A 20,382-nucleotide genomic window follows, 5' to 3' on the forward strand; every position below is an offset into this window, starting at 1 on the left:
CAGAAATCAGTTAAGAAACGCAACTAACAGAATCTGAGTCAGTTTTCCATCGGGCGCTTAGGCTTGAAATGTACAGATTTTGTACTTATTTTGTGTACATTGAAATGTTAATGTCATCCAATTCAAATGAGGTAAATTTGGTTATAGAAAGGTGCATAGATGTAGGCTACTTGTAGGCCTAAATTACTGCAACACCTAGATCTAGAACTATCTAGAATCTAGATATCTATCTATTATAATCTAGATCTAGATAAATTATAAATAATAGTTAATACTAATAGATAGGCCTATCCAGATTAGACTAGATGATCTGATGATTGCTGATCAATGATGATGAGATTCTAGATTAGGTCTAGACCTAGAAATAAACTCCAGTCTAGTCCTATAATATGTATTCTAGATGTAGCCTATATCTAGATTCTAGTTATAATCAGGGGCGGACTGGCTACATCATATATGGACATTCGAGCATATACCCGGGAGGGAGGGCCTTTGGTACACAATTGGGCCGGTAGAGCCACCCAAGATTGAGATTGACAATATTCTCATTAAAAGCAACACTTTGAGCATCGTGACTTAAAAAACAACAACATTTTTTACTTTTAAAGTCTAATACTAATCTAATGCATTGTCGTAAATACCTCACTGTATATAGTGTTTCTAATAGATTTCAATTCCTTGTACACACCAAACGATATACAAGAAGCTTAAGGCCTTTATTTCTTATAGAGATCGACGTTAGTGTGAATACATTCGGATAATGGGATCAAAAACAACGTTCCAAGTCCTATAGATGACATGTCCAGTCACATACTAATTCTTATTGGTTTGGAGGAGCTGGTCTTCAGTTGGCCCCGTCTACGAAGTCCTTCACAAATCACAATTTTTATCTTGAACAGTGTAGAAATGTGTTGATTGGAATCAAAAGATAAAAGAATAATTAATAAAACAAAACTTCGAGAATTCCAGCAGCTCCAGAGTATGTGTGTGTGCGTGCGTGTGTGTGTGTGAAGCGGTAAACTCTTTTATCAAATCAAGCTGTAAGCCTAATGTTAAATATATTTATCGAAACAAACAGCCAATCTAGAAGGCTACAATTCTCTGTTCAAGTTAGCCAAAACTAGAAACAAAAAATTCACCCTGAATCTAAAAGAGCGTAGTGTTACCAGCCACCTGCACAGACAGGAGACAAACAAACAAACAAAGACACAGTTAACGTTAAAAACTAGTTTTACGGTGTATTTGATAAAACATGTTTGTGAATCATAAGCTTCAAAAATACCCTATCAAGTTTCACATTTCTCAGCCGATGCGCCTTTTGCAACGGTTCATCATTCGCCAAAAAATATCTTAGGAATTCCATATCTATAGGCCTAACATTTTCTTCCTATTGTACTTTTTTAGAAAAATTATTTTTTCGTCAAAGAACATTCTCATTTAACGTTATCATTATGCCCGGGAATGCAAAAGAAAAAAAAACACTTTAGGATCTCTGAAAAAGGGCATCCTTTGAACCGCCTTCAATATATAGGCCTACTATTTTTTGTTTATATGGGTCATTGGCAGTTGCCAAAACCTTTTTCCTCTTTTTTATCGATAAACCAGAATATAAGAATTTGATTAAAGTAAAAGCCGAGCAAAGCACACGGTCTGGCAACCGTAATTGAAGAATCTCAGCGGAGACTGACATAATAATAGTTTTAAACAAGCAAAATACAAAATACTGTATTAAAAAAAGCTTATCTAATGGAAAGAACTCCACACTTACAACTATATCTCTCAATATGTAGAAGTTATTTCCCTTTTTGATATGAAACAAAATAATGAATTACCATGAATGAATAGCCTAATTGGCTGATTTTTTAAAATGATTAATGCTTTGTTAGCTACAATAAAAATTGTGTTAAGTTTAAACTCGACTCGAGTATGGATGTGGGAGAAAGAACGTGTACAATTATCTAAGAGGACATAACCCTACAGGTTTAGCGATGATTAATTTCTCTTGTTGGTATAAAAAAAATTATTACGAGTAGGCCTAATTAATTGACTAATTGTTGAATTTATTTTAAAAATTTATTCATGTATTGTCTTCGCCAATGAATAATTGTTCAAAATTTCAACTTGATCTGAGAATGGATGTGTGAGAAATAACAAGTTTAATCTATTTACCAGACAGACAACAGAGTGAGTCGATTTAAGCTTTGTAAAAATCTCATTGGCTAATAGCTCATAAGCAAAACATTATTTTGAGGTTGATTATTAAAAAGTCAAGCACAAAACATTATTTCGATGTTGACTGACAATGTGATTTTTTTTTCTAGTTGCTCATCTGAAAACCATTCCTTCAGCTTTTATTCGCTGGAAATGCACAGAGACGGACACGGCAGCACTCAAGGTAATTAAAATATCAATAATCAGCTAATTTTCGCATAGTTATTTTATAAATATAGCTTCCCCTCTCCTAGTCGCATGGTATGCACTTCGGAAGGACGCCACGATGGCTCCGGTTTCGAACACTGTCGCTGCATTCTTGCCGTCTTATATTAGGCTTGGGTTAGTCCAGTGATAGCCAGACTTTTTTTTAGGAGCAGGCCATCATTTTTTTATATAAAATAAAATGCAGAAATTGATTATCGGATTTATGATATCAAAATCAAGCTTACGAGATGTATGAAATTGTGTTTCGATCAAAGATCTTTATAATTTAGTTCCAATTGGGAGGGAATCATTCATAAAACTGAGCTGTTCAATAGTGTTCGACCGTAAATCAATTTTTCAATAACAGCTTTTTCTAGGTTTCATTAATGAAAAAAAAAAACTGCTTCAAAAAAATCGAAGAATCAAACATTGCACACATTCTTGGAGCATGAGTCCTTAACTTTGGTAGTAATCTGATGTTTGAACATTTATAATTAATTGTTTGATACTATTCTTAGAAGTTTAATTAATTCCCGCTGCAGATCTTGTTTCACTACTTCACAATTACATTAACAGGAATGCAGAAAATCTTTTTCTTCTTAAATAACACTAATTGCGCAGTAAGTTTCACATCGGTACTTTTCTCCATCGCAGAAATCAAAGTAGCCTAAATGTTTGAGGCAAACTAATATAAAATATTGAATTATTGGTTTGATTCTAGAGTTTTGCGAGATAAACTCAGTTTTAAAATACTTTTTCTTATTCAGACTTAAGACTTTGCAAACTTGAATTTGTTTTACAAATTGACCATTAGAAAGTGTTTTAGTACTCTGGGCTATCTAGCAGCTTTCTGAGAACTATCCACTTTTAGAAAAAACATTTTGCTGGCCTAGTCTTTAGTTTTCTGCTTACTGATTTCTTGTGTCATCAGTTTTAAATGTAGAAGGGTTGTTTTATGTTTAGAACTATTTAGAAGTGAAGTGAGTGAAATCTTATAGTCCTTATAAACGATCACATTTTAATAATTGTAAATAAGACACAGATGTTTCTCTTTTCATCACACGACATTATCAATCAACTCTACGATTTTTTATTTTGTATTTGATATTAAAGAAATCAAGAAACAGTAAACACTCAACCCAAATCCCTTGTTGGAATAACATACAGAGAAACTTTGTTGACTGCGTTTGTGAACAGTTGAAAACAGCTGACGGAACTAGCAGTAAATTGTAACAATCAAAATATTCCTCTAATGATTCTATGACATCTATTACAAACTCGATCATTTACATTGTGAATGTAACAGATATTTGTTAATTATTATTACAAAATATTTGGGGTCCGAATTAAACGTTCCGAGGGCTGTCTGAGGCATTTTATATTTCGAGAGACAATCTTTTCCCTTTGCAATTTCTCATGTGACTAAAGAGGCCTAGCCTTGATACACAGCTGCATACACAGATTGGGCATCTGTAATCACCTGAATCACAGAATGCTACAACTCCCACAAGACATTCTGTATGGTGATCTAATAGAAGGCAGGGGAGCCGCTGGTCTCCCAATTTTAAGGTTTACGGATGTATGCAAACGCGACATGAAACTCTTCAAAATCGACACTAACAATTGGGAAAAAGAGGCACTGGATAGCAAACATAAAGGAATGTTCATTGATTGAGATGGCTTACTCACCAAATTCTATGAGCGTAGCCATTTGGGGGTTTTGAGTTTTTAAAAACTCTCAGATGGTTTTGAGTTTAAAATCCCCAACAAATGGTTTTGACGATATAACTTTCCTTTTCGATAAAAAAAAATCTAAAGCAAACTACAGTCACGAAAATCCATGAGCGTAGCCCAGAGGGGTTTTGAGGTTAACCTCATTTCCAACAAAAAAAGCTACAATTACTAAATTTCATGAGCGTAGCCAGAAAGGGATATGTGGTTTCCTTCCCACCTCCAATAAAAAAATTAAGTAAAACTATAGTTACTATTTTCTACCAGTCGCTAGGCTCCATTAATTAAGTGCAGTGAAGGGCAGATTTTTAATAGAACAGTAGCAAGACAGTGCACACTAAACACCTCTGAATATGCATTTTTTTTAGTTTTAAATACTGGGGAAAATGCTGCTTGGAGCCGGAGCCCGGCTGGAGGGAGATCTCATTGCGGCTACCCCCAACCCTTTAACCTGCTAGGTCAAGTAGAACCGAGCGCCAAGCGATTTTCTTCCCCTTCTTAGCAGCAGAAATTCATTCTGCTGACATCTACACCTCCTCCAATCGATAGATACTAAAGGTAACATGATGAGCTTTCTGAACATGATTAGGCTATATTCACATCCAGGATTGAGAGCGATGAGGAATAAAGTGTGTAGGGGCATATAAGATTGTTCAGCTACTGAACATCTTGACGGCTGTTTTCTTTTGTTTTATTGTCTCCTAGCATTTCGGCATTTCTTATCTGCTGGTACAAAGACTATGTTACGAATCCGGGCTCATGTCGTAAGAATCGGATAAACTTAGTAAAAACTAACAGCTTAAAATGACTGCCTAATGTTTGCTTTTTAGTTTACAGCTTTAATATAAGTATAGTGGAAAAACATGTTGACAAGAACAATTATTTTTCTTTTCTTTTAGATCCCCCAGCTATGGTTTCCCGCAGACCCCCAACAGTAATGTGTTATATCTGCGGCAGAGAGTACGGCACAGCTTCCATAACTATCCACGAGAAACAGTGCCTGGCCAAGTGGAAGTTTGAGAACGATCAACTTCCGCCCAACGCTCGAAGACCTGAGCCGACAAAGCCTCAAATATTAACGGAAGCCGCCCGTGAGATACAAGGCTCAAAGGCAGGTAACTACAACCTAGACGCCGCCAATGAAGCAGCCTTTCAAGCAGCCCAGTCTCAGTACATACCTTGTCAGAAATGTGGTCGCACTTTCCAGCCTGAAAGCATTTCTTTACACCAAAAACATTGCCAGGGTTACAAGGCTTTGAAACGTTCAGCTAAGACTTAGTACACACCACCAACAACAGTTAAACTTTAAGCTGAACTTAACCTTCAAAATAAAAATTAACATATTTTTTAAAGATTTGTAAATGTATTAAAATCTAATGTAAGTAACTTGCTCTGTTCTATAATAATGTATATTCGGTACATCGTTAATCGTATACGCTCTAGTGTAATTTTTAAGTCATTGTAATGTTCTCAGAATCTCTCAATTTCTGCGATGGATACTTCTTGGACAGTGTGGGGCACACGTATTTAACAAAATACTGACCTTGGCAATAGAAATGTCAACATCAAACTTTAAAAAAAAAAAAACTTTCAGCATCCTTGGGAAATAGGGGACGTGGGAGAGCAATGTTTTCAATCTTATGTTTGAAATATGAGACTACTGGACATTACATTTTAGACTTGATGGTGGGAGTTAGGCTTGATCGATATTCTAGAATTAATGAATCCACTAAATGAAGAGAATGATTTGACTAAGTATTTAGAATTTGAGATGAAAAGAACAAACTACTACATTTCATATTTTGGGAAATGTGCATGTGAAAATTGAATAAATAAAAACTAAAATATGACTTAACTGACTTAGTTGTTGTTTTTTCCTTACATTATTCAATGGCAAGTACTAATTATAGAATACTATTATGAGTTTTTCGAGATATTAAAAAAAAAAGACTTCCTATCTTTTCTTTCATTAAATATAAACATATGTTCAGGAGGGCCGCAGCAACCTGTTGTGTTATGTGTGTGCATTTCACGAACGTTGTTCAAAAGTTCCTTTTTTTTTAATTTAATTTAATAATAATACTACAAAAAAATTACCGTGGCGAATGGCCTTGGTACTAAACTAAAGAATGTTAACATTTATTTGTTCCGTAGATATATAATATGCTAAATTATACTGAATATATTTTTTATCATCATTGAAAACGCTGAAAATTATTTTATAAACCTAAGATCGGATTTGCTTTCGAGCACTATGATGAAGGCAAATCATGTCCGAGATACCTCTACTAGCTCTAAACCACACTGACTTTCAGATAGCACTTCCTTTTCTATGGAGTTTTGGGCAGTCGGTAAAGAGAGTATCATGGTAAGGATTTTTCTCGCTGACAGCAAAGAAATTAGAGCAGTAGAACGTGTCGCCTTTTTGTACAGGTATATGATGGTGGCGTCTCAGCATAAAGTAAAGAGGTCTGTAAAGCTTTCCGTGATAGCAGCACGAAGACCATCAGAGCCGGACGTCTTTTGAGTTGTCCTATTTCCGTGTCAAGTGTGAACTGTTTTCTTCGTAATTTCAGCAGATTCCTCAGACACCTATTTGTCGCTAAAAGCAAACATAGTGCTCTGTCCACCGGTTTATTGTAAACGCCTTTCTGGTTGGCAAGATTCGGCCATTCTTGGAGACGTCATAGTATGGTATGTTAGGCCGTAGGCAGAAAGAAGCGACAAGATTGCCTCACAAATAAACATATTCTGCTGGAGGCTGATATAGAGTGTAATAATTAAAAGACAACTGCGCTGACACCTATTTCGTATGGGGGGTGACCCCATGCCAAAGGCGATCTTTTTCTGGCGAGTTTAAAAGATGTAACAGAGGTGCCACCATGAAGAGCAATAAAGATCAACTCGGGTATGATTTTGCCCTCACTAGCAAAGAGGAAAGAAGTTGGCAGAAGATGGGCTCTGAAAGAGACATAATATCTGAAGAGTTCTGACAAAGGAAGAGGGATACGCATTTAAGACCAAAAGAAAAGCTCTTGCTATAGAAAGCTGCAGACGACCAAAATAAAACTAAAACAGACCAGAGACAAACAGCTACTTTAACTGCATCGGATGTGGCAAAAAATGCAGGCCGCAATGTGGTAATCACAAGGCAGTTCGAAATAAAACACCGAAAAAGAACGCATGTACGTATGTGGTGTGTTTAGCGCAAAAGAATATCAAAGGACAATGTGTTGGCCGTTTGGATTTTTTTTATATATTGTAGACTAAAAACCTGCAGCCATACAGAAAAATGGTGGAACAAGCACACAATCCTGCTACACACTACTCTCTGTGAAAAAATGAGTTTATAGGTCACTAATGTACCTGATTTGATCTTTTTGACACTATGCAGTTGATTAAGAATCTTGGAAGGCACTGCTGTCATCTTCGGAATCTATACATTGCCATTATATAAGCATTATTATTATTATTTTAGAAACGAACTAGTATTAATTCTTTGGCACTGCCAGTGTCCATTGAGGAAGTTTCTGGTGAGGCAATACCGGAGGAAATTCCAGCTACCCGTCGCCTCAGCGTGCCCTCCGGTGGAAACATCCAGAGGTGGATCTGGACAGGCTAAGAACGAGTAGCGAACCAGGCCTTCTAGCAGGTCTCCCTGGGTGAGCTTTTGTTTTTTTTTTTATCTCACTCGGGGTGGGGATGGAACAATTAAGTAACCTGCAACCCAGTCCAAAAAGTCCGCCACGCCGTTCCACAAAGGGGGTCGTCATCAGTTCCGGATTGCTGGATTGGCGGCCCTTGCACGGAATAGTGGCGGTTACAGTATAGGAATATGAGACAAGCTGTTAGCGCTGTCCCTGACGCTTATAGCGGGTGACTTAAGACTCGGGGACGGTGCGCTGTGTACACGGCACGGCCCGGTCTGGCCCAGTCAACCGATATGGCCGCCTACCGTTGGGTGCCCTCAGACAGGACAGGGGTGAAGAGCCCCATGTCCAGGCCTGGTGGTTGGATAAAAGCCTTTCTAACCATCAACGGGATAATGGCGCCTACGGCGCCGATTCCCTACTGGACTTCATCGAAGGTGAGGCAACAAGAATCTTGTTAGGGATATTAAAGCCCTTGAAGGTGTATGTGAGGTCCGTTATTATTATCGGTTGATATAAAACTGGGTACATTGTTATTTTAGACAACTTCCATAATCGCTTATTAGAATATATCTATAAGCTTAGGTTCCCATATTTTCTTTGTTTTGTTTTTTTCCATTTCAGTTTTTCTTATATTTCTTATATTATGGCTATGTCAAGGTATCGAATTTTTCTTTTCTGTCAGTAAATCAGGGTGATTAAAATTCACAGTTTTGTCAGTCAAAATAGACTAGGCCTGTCTCAGAAAACACCAGTATAATACTAGGTAACCGGCTGACTCGAGAACCTTTTTTTATTACTATTAAGTATTATAATAATAATAATAATTTAAATTTTTAATTATTATTATTATTAGACTACATCTTTATTTATTTATTTATTTACTTTAGCTGGCAGAAGTCTGCATAGACTATAGACCTATATATGTCTATTGTATCAGTGATCTGCATATATAGGGCAGGATTCGTATAAATCTAAAATCTAAATCTAGGTTAGAGTAAGATTGTAAAGTTTATAAAGTTGAATAAAACTAAAGAGTAATCCTTTAGTTCACATAAACTAAAGTCTACATCTAGACTCTACATCTATATTTAGAATCTATAAATTATGTAAAAATCTAAGACACTCTATTCTCTAACTAACTCCAAGTCTAGATCTAGATCTAAATGTTATTGTTAATTAAAAAAAAAAGTTACACTCTAGTCTTAGCATTGTTACTGTAACTTTAATTTTTAATAGAGTGTAACTTCAGTAATAAACTTGTAGTTGAGTTGTAGATTCTAACTGTAACTGAACCACACCGTATTACTCAAGTACTAGATCTAGAGTCTAGAGACCTAATCTAGATACGTAGTCGTAGATAATTAGATATATCAATAATAACATCTGCTTTAGGCTTTAGAATCTCTTAGTCTGTCTAAACTAAAGTCTGTAGTAAAAGTTGTTAGTTAGTAAGTTAGGTAAGTTTGTTTCTTTACTCAAGACTGTGAGACATCTAGACAAAATATTAGTTACTGTATAGGCTCTACTAGACTCACTAGTGTCTAGAGGTAGGTAACAGGTAGTTTGACAAAAAATTCAAAATAAGCATATAACAAGTTAACAAAAGAAACTATCTAGTTATGTAGAGCTTGCTGAGACATTTACAATGATACCAAATTTATCTTTCTGTGCTATATAGGAGCAAAGTTATGCTGTTTTATGAGTAGAAAAATGGACTATAGAATGCCTGACTTCACACACTGTGTTGTTTCTAACTTTGCCTCGTACTAGTCACATTGGAGGTAACGTGAAGTGTCGTGAAGTCTTGACCCAAACGCACTTGCTCTTATATAGTGTCTCTACTGGCCTTCTAGAATCGGATGGAACGTTCTTGACCACTCAGAATGATCACAATCGCCTTGACTTGCGTGCGTAATATTTACACACAGGTTGAACTGGCGTGTACTGTCACTGGTCACGGTTGACCGCTCGTCCTGCGCTGGACTGGGGCGATTTGGGTAGGCTAAGAACACACACAGCATTACCCCCATCTGTGTCATCACCAGGTTTATAACATTATTATTGTTTTGTCAATTTTAAATTTAGCTAACAAAAAGACCATCTTACAGAAATTCAGATCAGCAACCAAATTGAAAATCAAGTGCAAGAATATAAATACCTAGGTACAAACTACCTACTATTTCTAGATGTCAGACCTACTCCTAGAACTAGTCAGTCACTAGATCTAAGATTAGTCATATTATATACAATGATAAGATCTAGTCAAATTCTTTTTTAACAAGACAATGAATAATTGTGAATGTTTTTTTTTTGTTGTTTTTACTTGAGAAAAGAGCCCTTGTAATCAATCACAACAAATTTCCACAAGGATCAATAAAGCAGTTTTAGTTAAGTCTTAATTACAAATAGTGTAACGAATCAAGGGCAAACACTAAAGGAAGGATCAAGGTGAAGAGATGAGTGATGTTTGTTCTCTTGATAACAGATGAGAAAAGATTACACAAACATAAATGTTTATTAAATGTTAGCTATGAGTTCACTGTCACGACCACTGCCTTCCACTAATGTACAAGGTTCACTGTTGCGCCTATGTCTACAGGGTTCACTAACACAGAGTCACACTTATCTTCTCGTCTTCAGAACAATAGTCTACATAAACAGGAAAGTCCTCCACTTACAGGAACAACCCTTTCCACAGTTTCCTCACAAGACTTCTTCCTGACCAGGCAACCTACACTGCTTCTCACCTGCTCACCACACAGGCTATGATCCCTTCTACAACTCAGGCTGTTCTAGCCTATCTCTAGTTTTGTTTCTCCATCAACTTAACCGGAATCAATAGTCACTCATCTTGTCTCTACCCTCTGTTCATCACTAGTCTTCAACAGTGCACAAGTGCGCACCATATGCTCCAGCGTAGAGCATATAACAATAGACTATGGCTATGGAAAGAGGTCAGCATAGATTCAGTAGATCGCTAACTCTAGACATCTTTAGAATATAGATATAGATATCACCATTAATAAGTAAAGAAAAAATAATATTACAGCAATTACAATTCTTGCTTGAAAAAGTTGCTGGACAGCCATGCACCTCTTGTCACTCGTACAGTCTCAGTTAGGCCATCTGCACCCTGGTTGACGGAAGACATAAAGACTGCCAAACTTATTCGCCGACGTGCCGAACGTACATTTCAAAAGACAGGTCTGACGATACATCGACAAATATACATACGAGAAAAAAACAAGGTTAACCGTATGATTAGAGACGCAAAAGCTAGTCATATTCGACAAAAAATCGAAAATTCTGATTCTTCAAAGGAGCTATTCAGGATCACCGCTGAAATGTTAGGGGGAGCAAATAACGAACGTTTGCCGTCATCTATCCCAGTATCTGAACTTCCTGATTCCTTCAATAGATTCTTCATTGGGAAGATTGAGCAGATTAGAAATGACATGCCATCCCTCTCATCACAGCTTGACCACTCTCCAATTTTTCATAATACTCCTTTTTGCGAGTTTCAGCGTGTATCTGAAGATTATGTCAAAAGTACTATTTTGAAGATGCCAAATAAGTCATGTGACCTTGATCCCATTCCAACCTCCTTGCTCCTTGAATGTTTAGATGAGCTTGTACCTACAATTACCAACATTGTGAACTCTTCACTGACTTCAGGCATTGTACCACAGCAATTTAAGCATGCACTTGTCAGGCCCTTATTAAAGAAATCCAGTCTTGACCCGGAATGTCTAAAAAACTATCGCCCGGTTTCAAATCTTCCCTTCCTGTCAAAGCTTCTGGAGCGCATCGTGTTAGTGCAAATTCTTTCTCATCTTGAACAGTACTGTCTCTTGGAAGAATTTCAATCTGCATATAGGAAGTGCCGTAGCACAGAGACAGCAGTGGTCAGGGTACTAAACGACTTACTTCACAATTCCGACAAAGGCCACATATCAATTCTTTCTATGCTGGACTTGTCCGCAGCCTTTGATACGCTAGACCATGAAATTATGATGGCCAGATTCTCTGCAACTTTTGGTTTAGCAGGAGTCGTCCTAAAGTGGCTTGGATCCTACCTGACGGAACGCACCCAAAGTGTCGTTGTTAGCGGGACGGAATCAACAAGCTTACTTTTGAAGTACGGAGTACCCCAAGGATCAGTTCTAGGCCCAGTACTGTTCACTATGTACACATATCCACTCAGCGGTGTCATACGGCCAACCGGCATCTTATACCATTTCTTTGCCGATGACTCACAGTTATACGATTCATCAGTACCCTCAGAGGTGTCGCATCTGGCAGAGAAAATCAGTAGTACCGTTGCAAGGGTGAGCGATTGGATGGTTGAAAATAAACTCAAGATGAACGAAGACAAGACAGAAATAATTAAGATTGGCACTAGGAACAATGTCTCAAAAGTTGAAAGCACAGATTCTCTCTTTATCACGAACTGCCATGTTCCTTTTGTCCATGTAGTGCGGAATCTTGGAGTTTTCTTCGACTCAACACTATCTTTCGACCCACACATAAATCAGCTCTGCAAAGGTCTTTATCTGCAGCTGCGCAGATTAGGCCAGATCCGACCATATTTAACAACGGAGTCAACAAAAACGCTAGCTGTGGCATTCATACTCTCCCGCCTTGACTACTGCAACGCCGTGCTAGCAGGTATACCTGATGACAAAATAGCCAAGCTGCAACGTATACAGAACAACGCCGCTCGAATAGTCCTTAAAAAAACTAGACAAGATTCTGCTACTACGCTCTTGCGCACGCTCCATTGGCTTCCCGTGAAAGCGAGAATCGATTACAAGGTCGCCACACTTTGTCATCAGTGTATATATAACAAAGAGATGCCCTTGTACCTTAGCGAACTGATTACTCCATATGTCCCCCAGAGAACCCTGCGCTCAATGGACTCAACGCTTTTAGTAGTGCCACGTTTCTCCCTCAAAAGCTACGGTCTGCGTGCTTTTTCAGTTCACGGACCAAAGGTTTGGAACTCACTCCCCATTGATCTCAGACAGACAACATGCTATACCACTTTTAAGAAGAACATTAAGACCTACTTGTTTAAAACTTTTTTAGATTAACTGTTATTTTGGCAGTTGTGTTTTTGTTTGTAATGTTGTTACAGCGCCTTGAGCCTACATTTTGTTTGTTAACAGCGCTTTATAAATAAAATTATTATTATTATAATAGGAAGCTAACTGATTTAGTATTTTAATATTAAAAAACATTCTTACTGTTTCATGTTTCATATATAATCTTAAACTTTGATTAGGGTTATGTTAGCTTTTTTTTTAGAACTTATCATATGTGAACATTATTTACCATTAACATTAAAGATCTAAGCTAGTAAGTATATCTAGATTAAATTCTAGAGTTAGATTTTGTATCAGCATATCATAAATCATAGATGATCAATATATCAGCTAGTTGAACGAGATCTGTCATATATAGTGTGCTGGCTCCAACGCTTTTCAACATAATATTCACTGCCATGCTTTCGCACAGAAAAGATTGGAGTTGGCATACGATATCGCACTGATGCAAGTTTATTCAATGCTCAGAGACTCAAGGCAAGGACCAAGGTAAACTACGACTGCATCAGAGACCTGCTATTCGCAGATGACTGTGCACTAGATGCCGCAAACGAAGAAGACCTGTTGTGTGCAGGAAAGTGCTCCCAGGGAGGCCAACACAAGCGCTACAAAGACACTCTCAAGAGCTCATTCAAGGAATGCAATATCGACATTCACTGCTGGTAAGCACTAGCTCTCGATCGCTCCTCATGGCGTGAAGCTGTGAGTCTCGGAGTCTCAAGATTTGAAGCAAGATGAGTAGCCAGGGCGAAAGAGCGCCGAACCAACAAAAAGCTGAAAGAAGAAGCAGGCCTATCTGCAACTGACATATACCACCCATGCCATTTATGCAGCTGGCTTTTTAAAGTGAGGATTGGACTTTACAGTCATCTTCAAGACCATAGTAAATGAGAAATGTGCTCATCTTCAACCACGAAGGAGGAGCTATATATATATATATAGAGAGAGATATCAGCTAATTATCTAGAGTCTAGAAATTAGATTGTGACTATCTATCTGGTTTGTAAATCTATTCTATATACTGATGTACATTGATATTGTTACAAATGAACAGTGATAGGTAGAGGTCAACGTATGACCCTGGCGAGATGACACAGCAGCTAGTGTTCCCTGCAATCTACATGTACAAACAAAGACAGGATGTGACGTGTCCACACGTGTTGTTCCAGGGGACGAACAGATCTAAGTAGGGGGACAGTTACTAATGAACAGTGACAGATAAAGGTCACTACGTGTGACCCCGACTTGATGACACTGCAGCGAGTGTTTTCTGGAATCTACGTGTATAAATAAAGACAGGATGTGAAGTTTCCTCACGTGTTATTTCAGAGGATACTAGCCGTGTTTGTGCAACTTTGGACAAGCGATTAGGGACTCTATATAAGCCAGAGAGTTAATGTTAAAGTCAGTCGTATGGAGTCGTGAGTGAGCCGTTACAGTCGATACAGACTATGTAAGACGTGTGCGGCTCTGTGGAAGAGAAATGTGTACGACTCGATGCAAGTTAACTAGGGTAGAGTTAACTGGAGTGGACTACTGTCGTTAAAGTCTATACAGCGAACTACAGTGGACTTGAGCCGTTACAGTCGATACAGTCGATGTAAGACGTGTGCGGCTCTGATGTGGTAGACTAGAGTACGACTTGGTTCAGCTTTGGGAGACCTGGAGCGACACTGGGAAGTGTGTCGTTGGTCTGTTACGACTTGGTTCAGCTTTAGGAGACCTGGAGCGACACTGGGAAGTGTGTCGTTGGTCTGTTCTGTGGAATACGGCTCGATGCAAGTTGAGAAGAGATGAATTGCAACGAAGTGAAGAGATGAATTGCAACGAAGTATAGCTAACTGTAAACTGACAGATATTGTACAGTCTCCTACGCTACATGTTACAGTAACGAATTGTTAGAGTTAATAGTCATTAAAGTTATATGAAACTGAAAGTTTAGTCGTCAAGTTCTTTGCTGTGTTTTTATTTGTGTGCCTACTAATACTTCTAGCCAGAAGATTCAGAAATACGTAACAATTGGTGTCAGAAGTGGGATATTTCTGGCTAGAATGTGTTCCATCAAACTTCTTATTGAACTTGACCTGAAAGAACTTAGACAAGAGCTTCGAGAAAGAGGTCTACATCTTAACGGAAATAAGGAAACGCTAATAGCACGTCTCAGACAAGCCCTGTTGGAGGAAGATGAGAATCCAGACGCTTGCCAATTTGAAATCAAACCTAATACGATGGAGCTCCTGAGAACTTTGCAATACAAAATGAACTCGGTGAAAGAGAGCATTAAGGAGATAGAATCAGAAATCAACACCAGATTTTCTTCATTTAACCAGTTGACCAAAGCCATGAATGAAAATGAACAAATAGCTACCACGCCCAACAAGACAGAAGAACAAACAGATTTGATAAAAGATCAAACTAGAATCATGATGAACGAGCTACTGAACACCCAGCAGTATCAGATTGAGTCGACAGATGAAAGAACTACACCATTGATGAACAGCGAACAATTGTCAAACCAAGAATGTGGCGATACAGACAATTACGATAGGGATGCTGGTGATGGTTGTGCTGTCTTTGACTGTGATAGCAAATCAAACGAATGTGGCCCACAAGAAATGAAAAGAGACGATAGCTGTTATTGTTTCAACGAGAAGCAGAATGAGACCGCTGAAGAAACAATAGAAGAGACCTATAGTTTGACCGAAGCTATAGCTATAGATATACCTGATATGAGTACCTCAACTAGCCAAACAGATCAAGACAACGTTGGGTCTGCGTCCAAGCCTGTTGCTGTGGGCCTTAAAGACTTCTTTCTATCTGCCAGTGTCTACGAGAGGAACTCGAAGCTTGATTACTGCACTCATGCGTTTGACAAGAACTGTACGTACGTAGCTATGCAAGAAGATTGTGAATGCCAAGAAATACACCAACAAGCTCTAGACTTGACAGAAGCTTGTACATCTATCAAGGTAGGCGTGAGAAGCCCTGGTGATAGTCAAGGAATTACAATAGAAACTGATGCTGAAGTTGATGGACCTTTGCACGTTGAATGTTATCAACCTGCCCCACAGTCGAGTCCTCCAGACTCGGATGAAGGTGATGACGTGTTTGACAACTTGCCTTCAAGTGGACTTGCAGCTCATTCGCAAAGCACCCATCGAAGAATAATGCTGAAGCAACTTGTTAGATCAACAGTCTTGATGACTACAGCTATGAAATGCAATACCTTCCTATATGCTAAGTGGCTACCATCAGCATTGATCGACAAGAAAGCAAGACAACGACAACGACATCAACGCAACCAAAGAAATATCAAATGGAGGAGGCAGAGAAAGCGACACATGCAGAGTGCAACGTGGATGGCTCCAACAAGATCAAGATTCAAACCCACCCCTTTTCCCACTGATAGACCCCCACCTGCATTTATGAAACTACATAGACCATGTTGTTAGAAAACAAGCCCACCACTTCTCCCACTGATAGACCCCCACCTGCATTTATGAAACTCCACAACCCATGTTTTTAGAAAGATTCTGTCCGGAACCATCAGACCAAAGAAGAAAGCCTTACGAATCAGTTGAAAGTGTGAAGCCACTAATGAATAATCTAAGAACATTCCTCATGAGAATAGGTTGATGAAGTATAACAGAGGTTTTAGAAGAACGCTAATTACGTCAGAAGCAAGAAGGACAGAAAAGAAGTAGTTTAAGATGTCAGAACTGTAGTGAGTAACCATCTGTGACAAAACTGTACGAGAAGATCAACCCAACATCGTACAAACCCAAGTCAGTTGCTGTTGTTTAAAAGAAGAGCATGTGAATATTGCTGTACTGTGATGAACCTAGTTATCTCTGAAGAAGCTCTGTAAAAAGATGCTTGAAAATGTAAAACTCAGCCAGTGAAGCTATAACTCGTTAGAATGCTGATGAATTTCTCGATAAGAGTGCCCAATGTCGTCATCTGAAGGTCGATGTTTCCATACCAAGATTGATGAAAACATTTGTGAGGAACTGCTGAAAAATGAGGATTTGGCTCCCATTCTTCTATGGAAAGAAGATGGACAACTGCCAGATTGAAAGAACATCTCTGAGAAGGGGGCAACCACCAAAGCTTCCTACTTGATCGTCGATCGATTTCATCAGTATCGTGATGAAGTAGAATCTGTTCGGGACGAACAGATCTAAGAAGGGGGCAGTGTTACAAATGAACAGTGATAGGTAGAGGTCAACGTATGACCCCGGCGAGATGACACAGCAGCTAGAGTTCCCTGCAATCTACATGTACAAACAAAGACAGGATGTGACGTGTCCACACGTGTTGTTCCAGGGGACGAACAGATCTAAGTAGGGGGACAGTTACTAATGAACAGTGACAGATAAAGGTCACTACGTGTGACCCCGACTTGATGACACTGCAGCGAGTGTTTTCTGGAATCTACGTGTATAAATAAAGACAGGATGTGAAGTTTCCTCACGTGTTATTTCAGAGGATACTAGCCGTGTTTGTGCAACTTTGGACAAGCGATTAGGGACTCTATATAAGCCAGAGAGTTAATGTTAAAGTCAGTCGTATGGAGTCGTGAGTGAGCCGTTACAGTCGATACAGACTATGTAAGACGTGTGCGGCTCTGTGGAAGAGAAATGTGTACGACTCGATGCAAGTTAACTAGGGTAGAGTTAACTGGAGTGGACTACTGTCGTTAAAGTCTATACAGCGAACTACAGTGGACTTGAGCCGTTACAGTCGATACAGTCGATGTAAGACGTGTGCGGCTCTGATGTGGTAGACTAGAGTACGACTTGGTTCAGCTTTGGGAGACCTGGAGCGACACTGGGAAGTGTGTCGTTGGTCTGTTACGACTTGGTTCAGCTTTAGGAGACCTGGAGCGACACTGGGAAGTGTGTCGTTGGTCTGTTCTGTGGAATACGGCTCGATGCAAGTTGAGAAGAGATGAATTGCAACGAAGTATAGCTAACTGTAAACTGACAGATATTGTACAGTCTCCTACGCTACATGTTACAGTAACGAATTGTTAGAGTTAATAGTCATTAAAGTTATATGAAACTGAAAGTTTAGTCGTCAAGTTCTTTGCTGTGTTTTTATTTGTGTGCCTACTAATACTTCTAGCCAGAAGATTCAGAAATACGTAACAATATTTTGATGTTTACTTTACATTATTACAAAGCTTATATCAACTCTGTCTGTATGGTAAAAAGTTTGTACACATTATTTCTCCCACTACCATTCTTGGATCAAGCTGAAATTTCGCACATTTATTTCTTTTACCTGACAAAACAAGAATCAATAAAAATAAATAATTAAGCAATTAGTTAATTAACTATTGGTAATTAATTATTTTGTTTGGTATCAAACAAGGGGAAAAAAATTGTACTTGACTGGTTTGGTTGTTTTGAATTAGTCCCCTTTATACCATGAAAAGTTTGAAACTAACAATTGATAACTATAAAACCTTCTATTGTCAAAAGCACTTCTCTAGTACAGTTGTTAATATGTTGGCTTCAACTTTTTAATTATTATTTTTTTATGCATTTAAAAAAGCGATCAGGGTTATATTCACCCCAATGGTCAAATCATGTGATAGGATCATAGCGTCTAGAGAAGCTTTGTCTAAAAGCATGAAATTGCACTAAAGAAAAACAATTGGTAAAAATATTTTTAATCGCACAGATTTATTATTGTTACAAATTTAATTACATGACTGATCCAAACTAATTGATACAATTACGCTTAATATAAATAAACATAAGCTTTTTTTTAAAAGTATTTTTTATATTTCTTGTTTATTTCTTTACATTTTAGTCTCATTGTTATTTTCAATTTTAATTAAACAGAACTTTTATGTTTTTTTGGCCAACATTTGTTGATAATCCAAAAGATTCAAGAGTAGATAGTTCTTGACTCTCATGTTAGTTAATAATTGGTGTACATTTTGAAGAAGTGGACTTGCCTATATCTGATTTATTAATGGGAACATTTTTATGATCTGGAGTAGTAGAGGACTTAAGTTGTATTTTTTGGGCATCCTCTCTTTCTCTTGCCTTGTGGGCTCCACTTTAATGCCTGCCTTGTGATGCAGGTTGGCAATTTGCAGAAAGTGTGCCCAATCCAACCCCATCTGTTATGCTCTGCAATGAAAACATGCCTACTTATATTTCCAGATTTTATTTTAAAATCCAATGGCGCAAGCAACTAAAAAAAAGCAGCAGTATGTTCCTGGCCTAATGGAGCGCCCAGATGATCTTCAACCACCACCACAGCCAGTGAAACAGGTAGAATATAATTGTAGATATACACAGTTACATTTAAATAGTAATTTTGTACAAAATAAACATCTATTCCATTGGACTGTACTTCTTGATCAGATAATACTGTTAGTGTAGAGGAAATTAGAAAGTTGTGCAGCTTTCACTTGTATAAGTACACAAAATGATCTACTTTATCAACTTGTATAGTATACAAATAAAGGCCTTTTTCAGAAAAATGAAAATAGAGATAAATCAATATTGCAAGTGCTGACTATTTATTTGGGCATCAAATATTTTTTTAGACATGGTGATAATACATTTGCTATTGTTCAAAGACTTCTATTTTGTATTTTTCTACACAAGACTTCTATGTTGACCTATTCAATTTTAAAGAATGAAACTCTTTTAAAGTTTAATATTTATTTTACAATAGTGTGTATTTCACAATTAGTTAAAATAGATCCACCAGGTTCATTTGCATCTCTATTGTCTGCCAGAATTTCTTAGTTTGTTGTAATTCGCCAGTGTTGAAGGAGAAGGGTGTCGGTTTCTATAAAATTCCAGAACAATGCAAATTTGTTTTAACTGAAGTCTAAAACTTACGTTTAATTAAAAGAATAAAATTTTGTAATTCTTTTCTTCAATAAAAAACTTCAGAAAGTTTTAGTCAGTCGATATTGCCATTGCCATAATTCAATTAAGAAAAAATAAAAATTCTTAGTCAACTTTAGATAAGACTGTTGGAATAAACATTGAATACAATCTGACATTTAACTTCAACAAAGTCAAATATTTTAATTTAAAATCAAATTTGACATGCTCGAGGAAATGTCTTAAAAATAAGACTTTGTAATAGAAACTGATTTCACAATTAAATACTAGTACCAGATGACTGAGCCTCGCTCGGATAAATAATTTGTTAAGGAAGGATATCTACCCAAAGTCATTTTGGGAATAATCTGTAATTATGAAAATGAACGATCTTGTAAAGACTATCAATCTGAAGAGTTGCTTTTGTGTGCTGTTAGTTCTAACTGTAAATTGTACATGTTTATTAGAATAGAAAGTCTCTTAAGTCCCCCCCCCCCCCCCCCCAACAGTATAGAAAACCACATCTCACGTCGTAATGTTTTACATTGCATCTTCTGCATAATTGGGCTATTATTGACTTGGAAGAAAGTCTTTGCAGTGTAACTTCTAAAATGGTTA

At 37.7% G+C, this 20,382-nt stretch overlaps 2 protein-coding genes across 10 annotated transcripts in view; both read left to right on the forward strand.

The window, feature by feature from the left end:
- On the forward strand, positions 1 to 5,999 carry LOC106055959 (zinc finger protein 474-like). The gene is made up of 3 exons (XM_013212466.2): positions 1 to 131; positions 2,322 to 2,395; positions 5,049 to 5,999. Exons 1-3 carry the CDS (start codon positions 127 to 129, stop codon positions 5,426 to 5,428), a joined length of 459 nt encoding a protein of 152 aa, XP_013067920.2. The 5' UTR covers positions 1 to 126; the 3' UTR covers positions 5,429 to 5,999.
- Positions 6,000 to 8,512: 2,513 nt separating this feature from the next.
- Positions 8,513 to 20,382, forward strand: part of LOC106055960 (adenosine deaminase domain-containing protein 1-like) — a 35,260-nt gene continuing 23,390 nt past the window's right edge. Inside the window, exons 1-4 of one of the 9 annotated variants that reach the window (XM_056006151.1) lie at positions 8,945 to 9,349; positions 9,481 to 9,583; positions 18,467 to 18,571; positions 19,087 to 19,197. In XM_056006151.1, the coding sequence (XP_055862126.1) occupies positions 19,105 to 19,197 (93 nt within the window). In that variant the 5' untranslated portion in view covers positions 8,945 to 9,349; positions 9,481 to 9,583; positions 18,467 to 18,571; positions 19,087 to 19,104. The other 8 variants (XM_013212471.2, XM_056006152.1, XM_013212470.2 and 5 more) reach the window with 8 other exon arrangements.

The sequence above is a fragment of the Biomphalaria glabrata genome, chromosome 12 (genome assembly GCF_947242115.1).
Source record: "Biomphalaria glabrata chromosome 12, xgBioGlab47.1, whole genome shotgun sequence".
NCBI lineage: Eukaryota > Metazoa > Mollusca > Gastropoda > Planorbidae > Biomphalaria > Biomphalaria glabrata.

Coding starts and splice junctions, on each gene's coding strand:
- LOC106055959 (XM_013212466.2), top strand. Junction 2,396..5,048: donor CGGACACGGCAGCACTCAAG/GTAATTAAAATA, acceptor CTTTTCTTTTAG/ATCCCCCAGCTATGGTTTCC.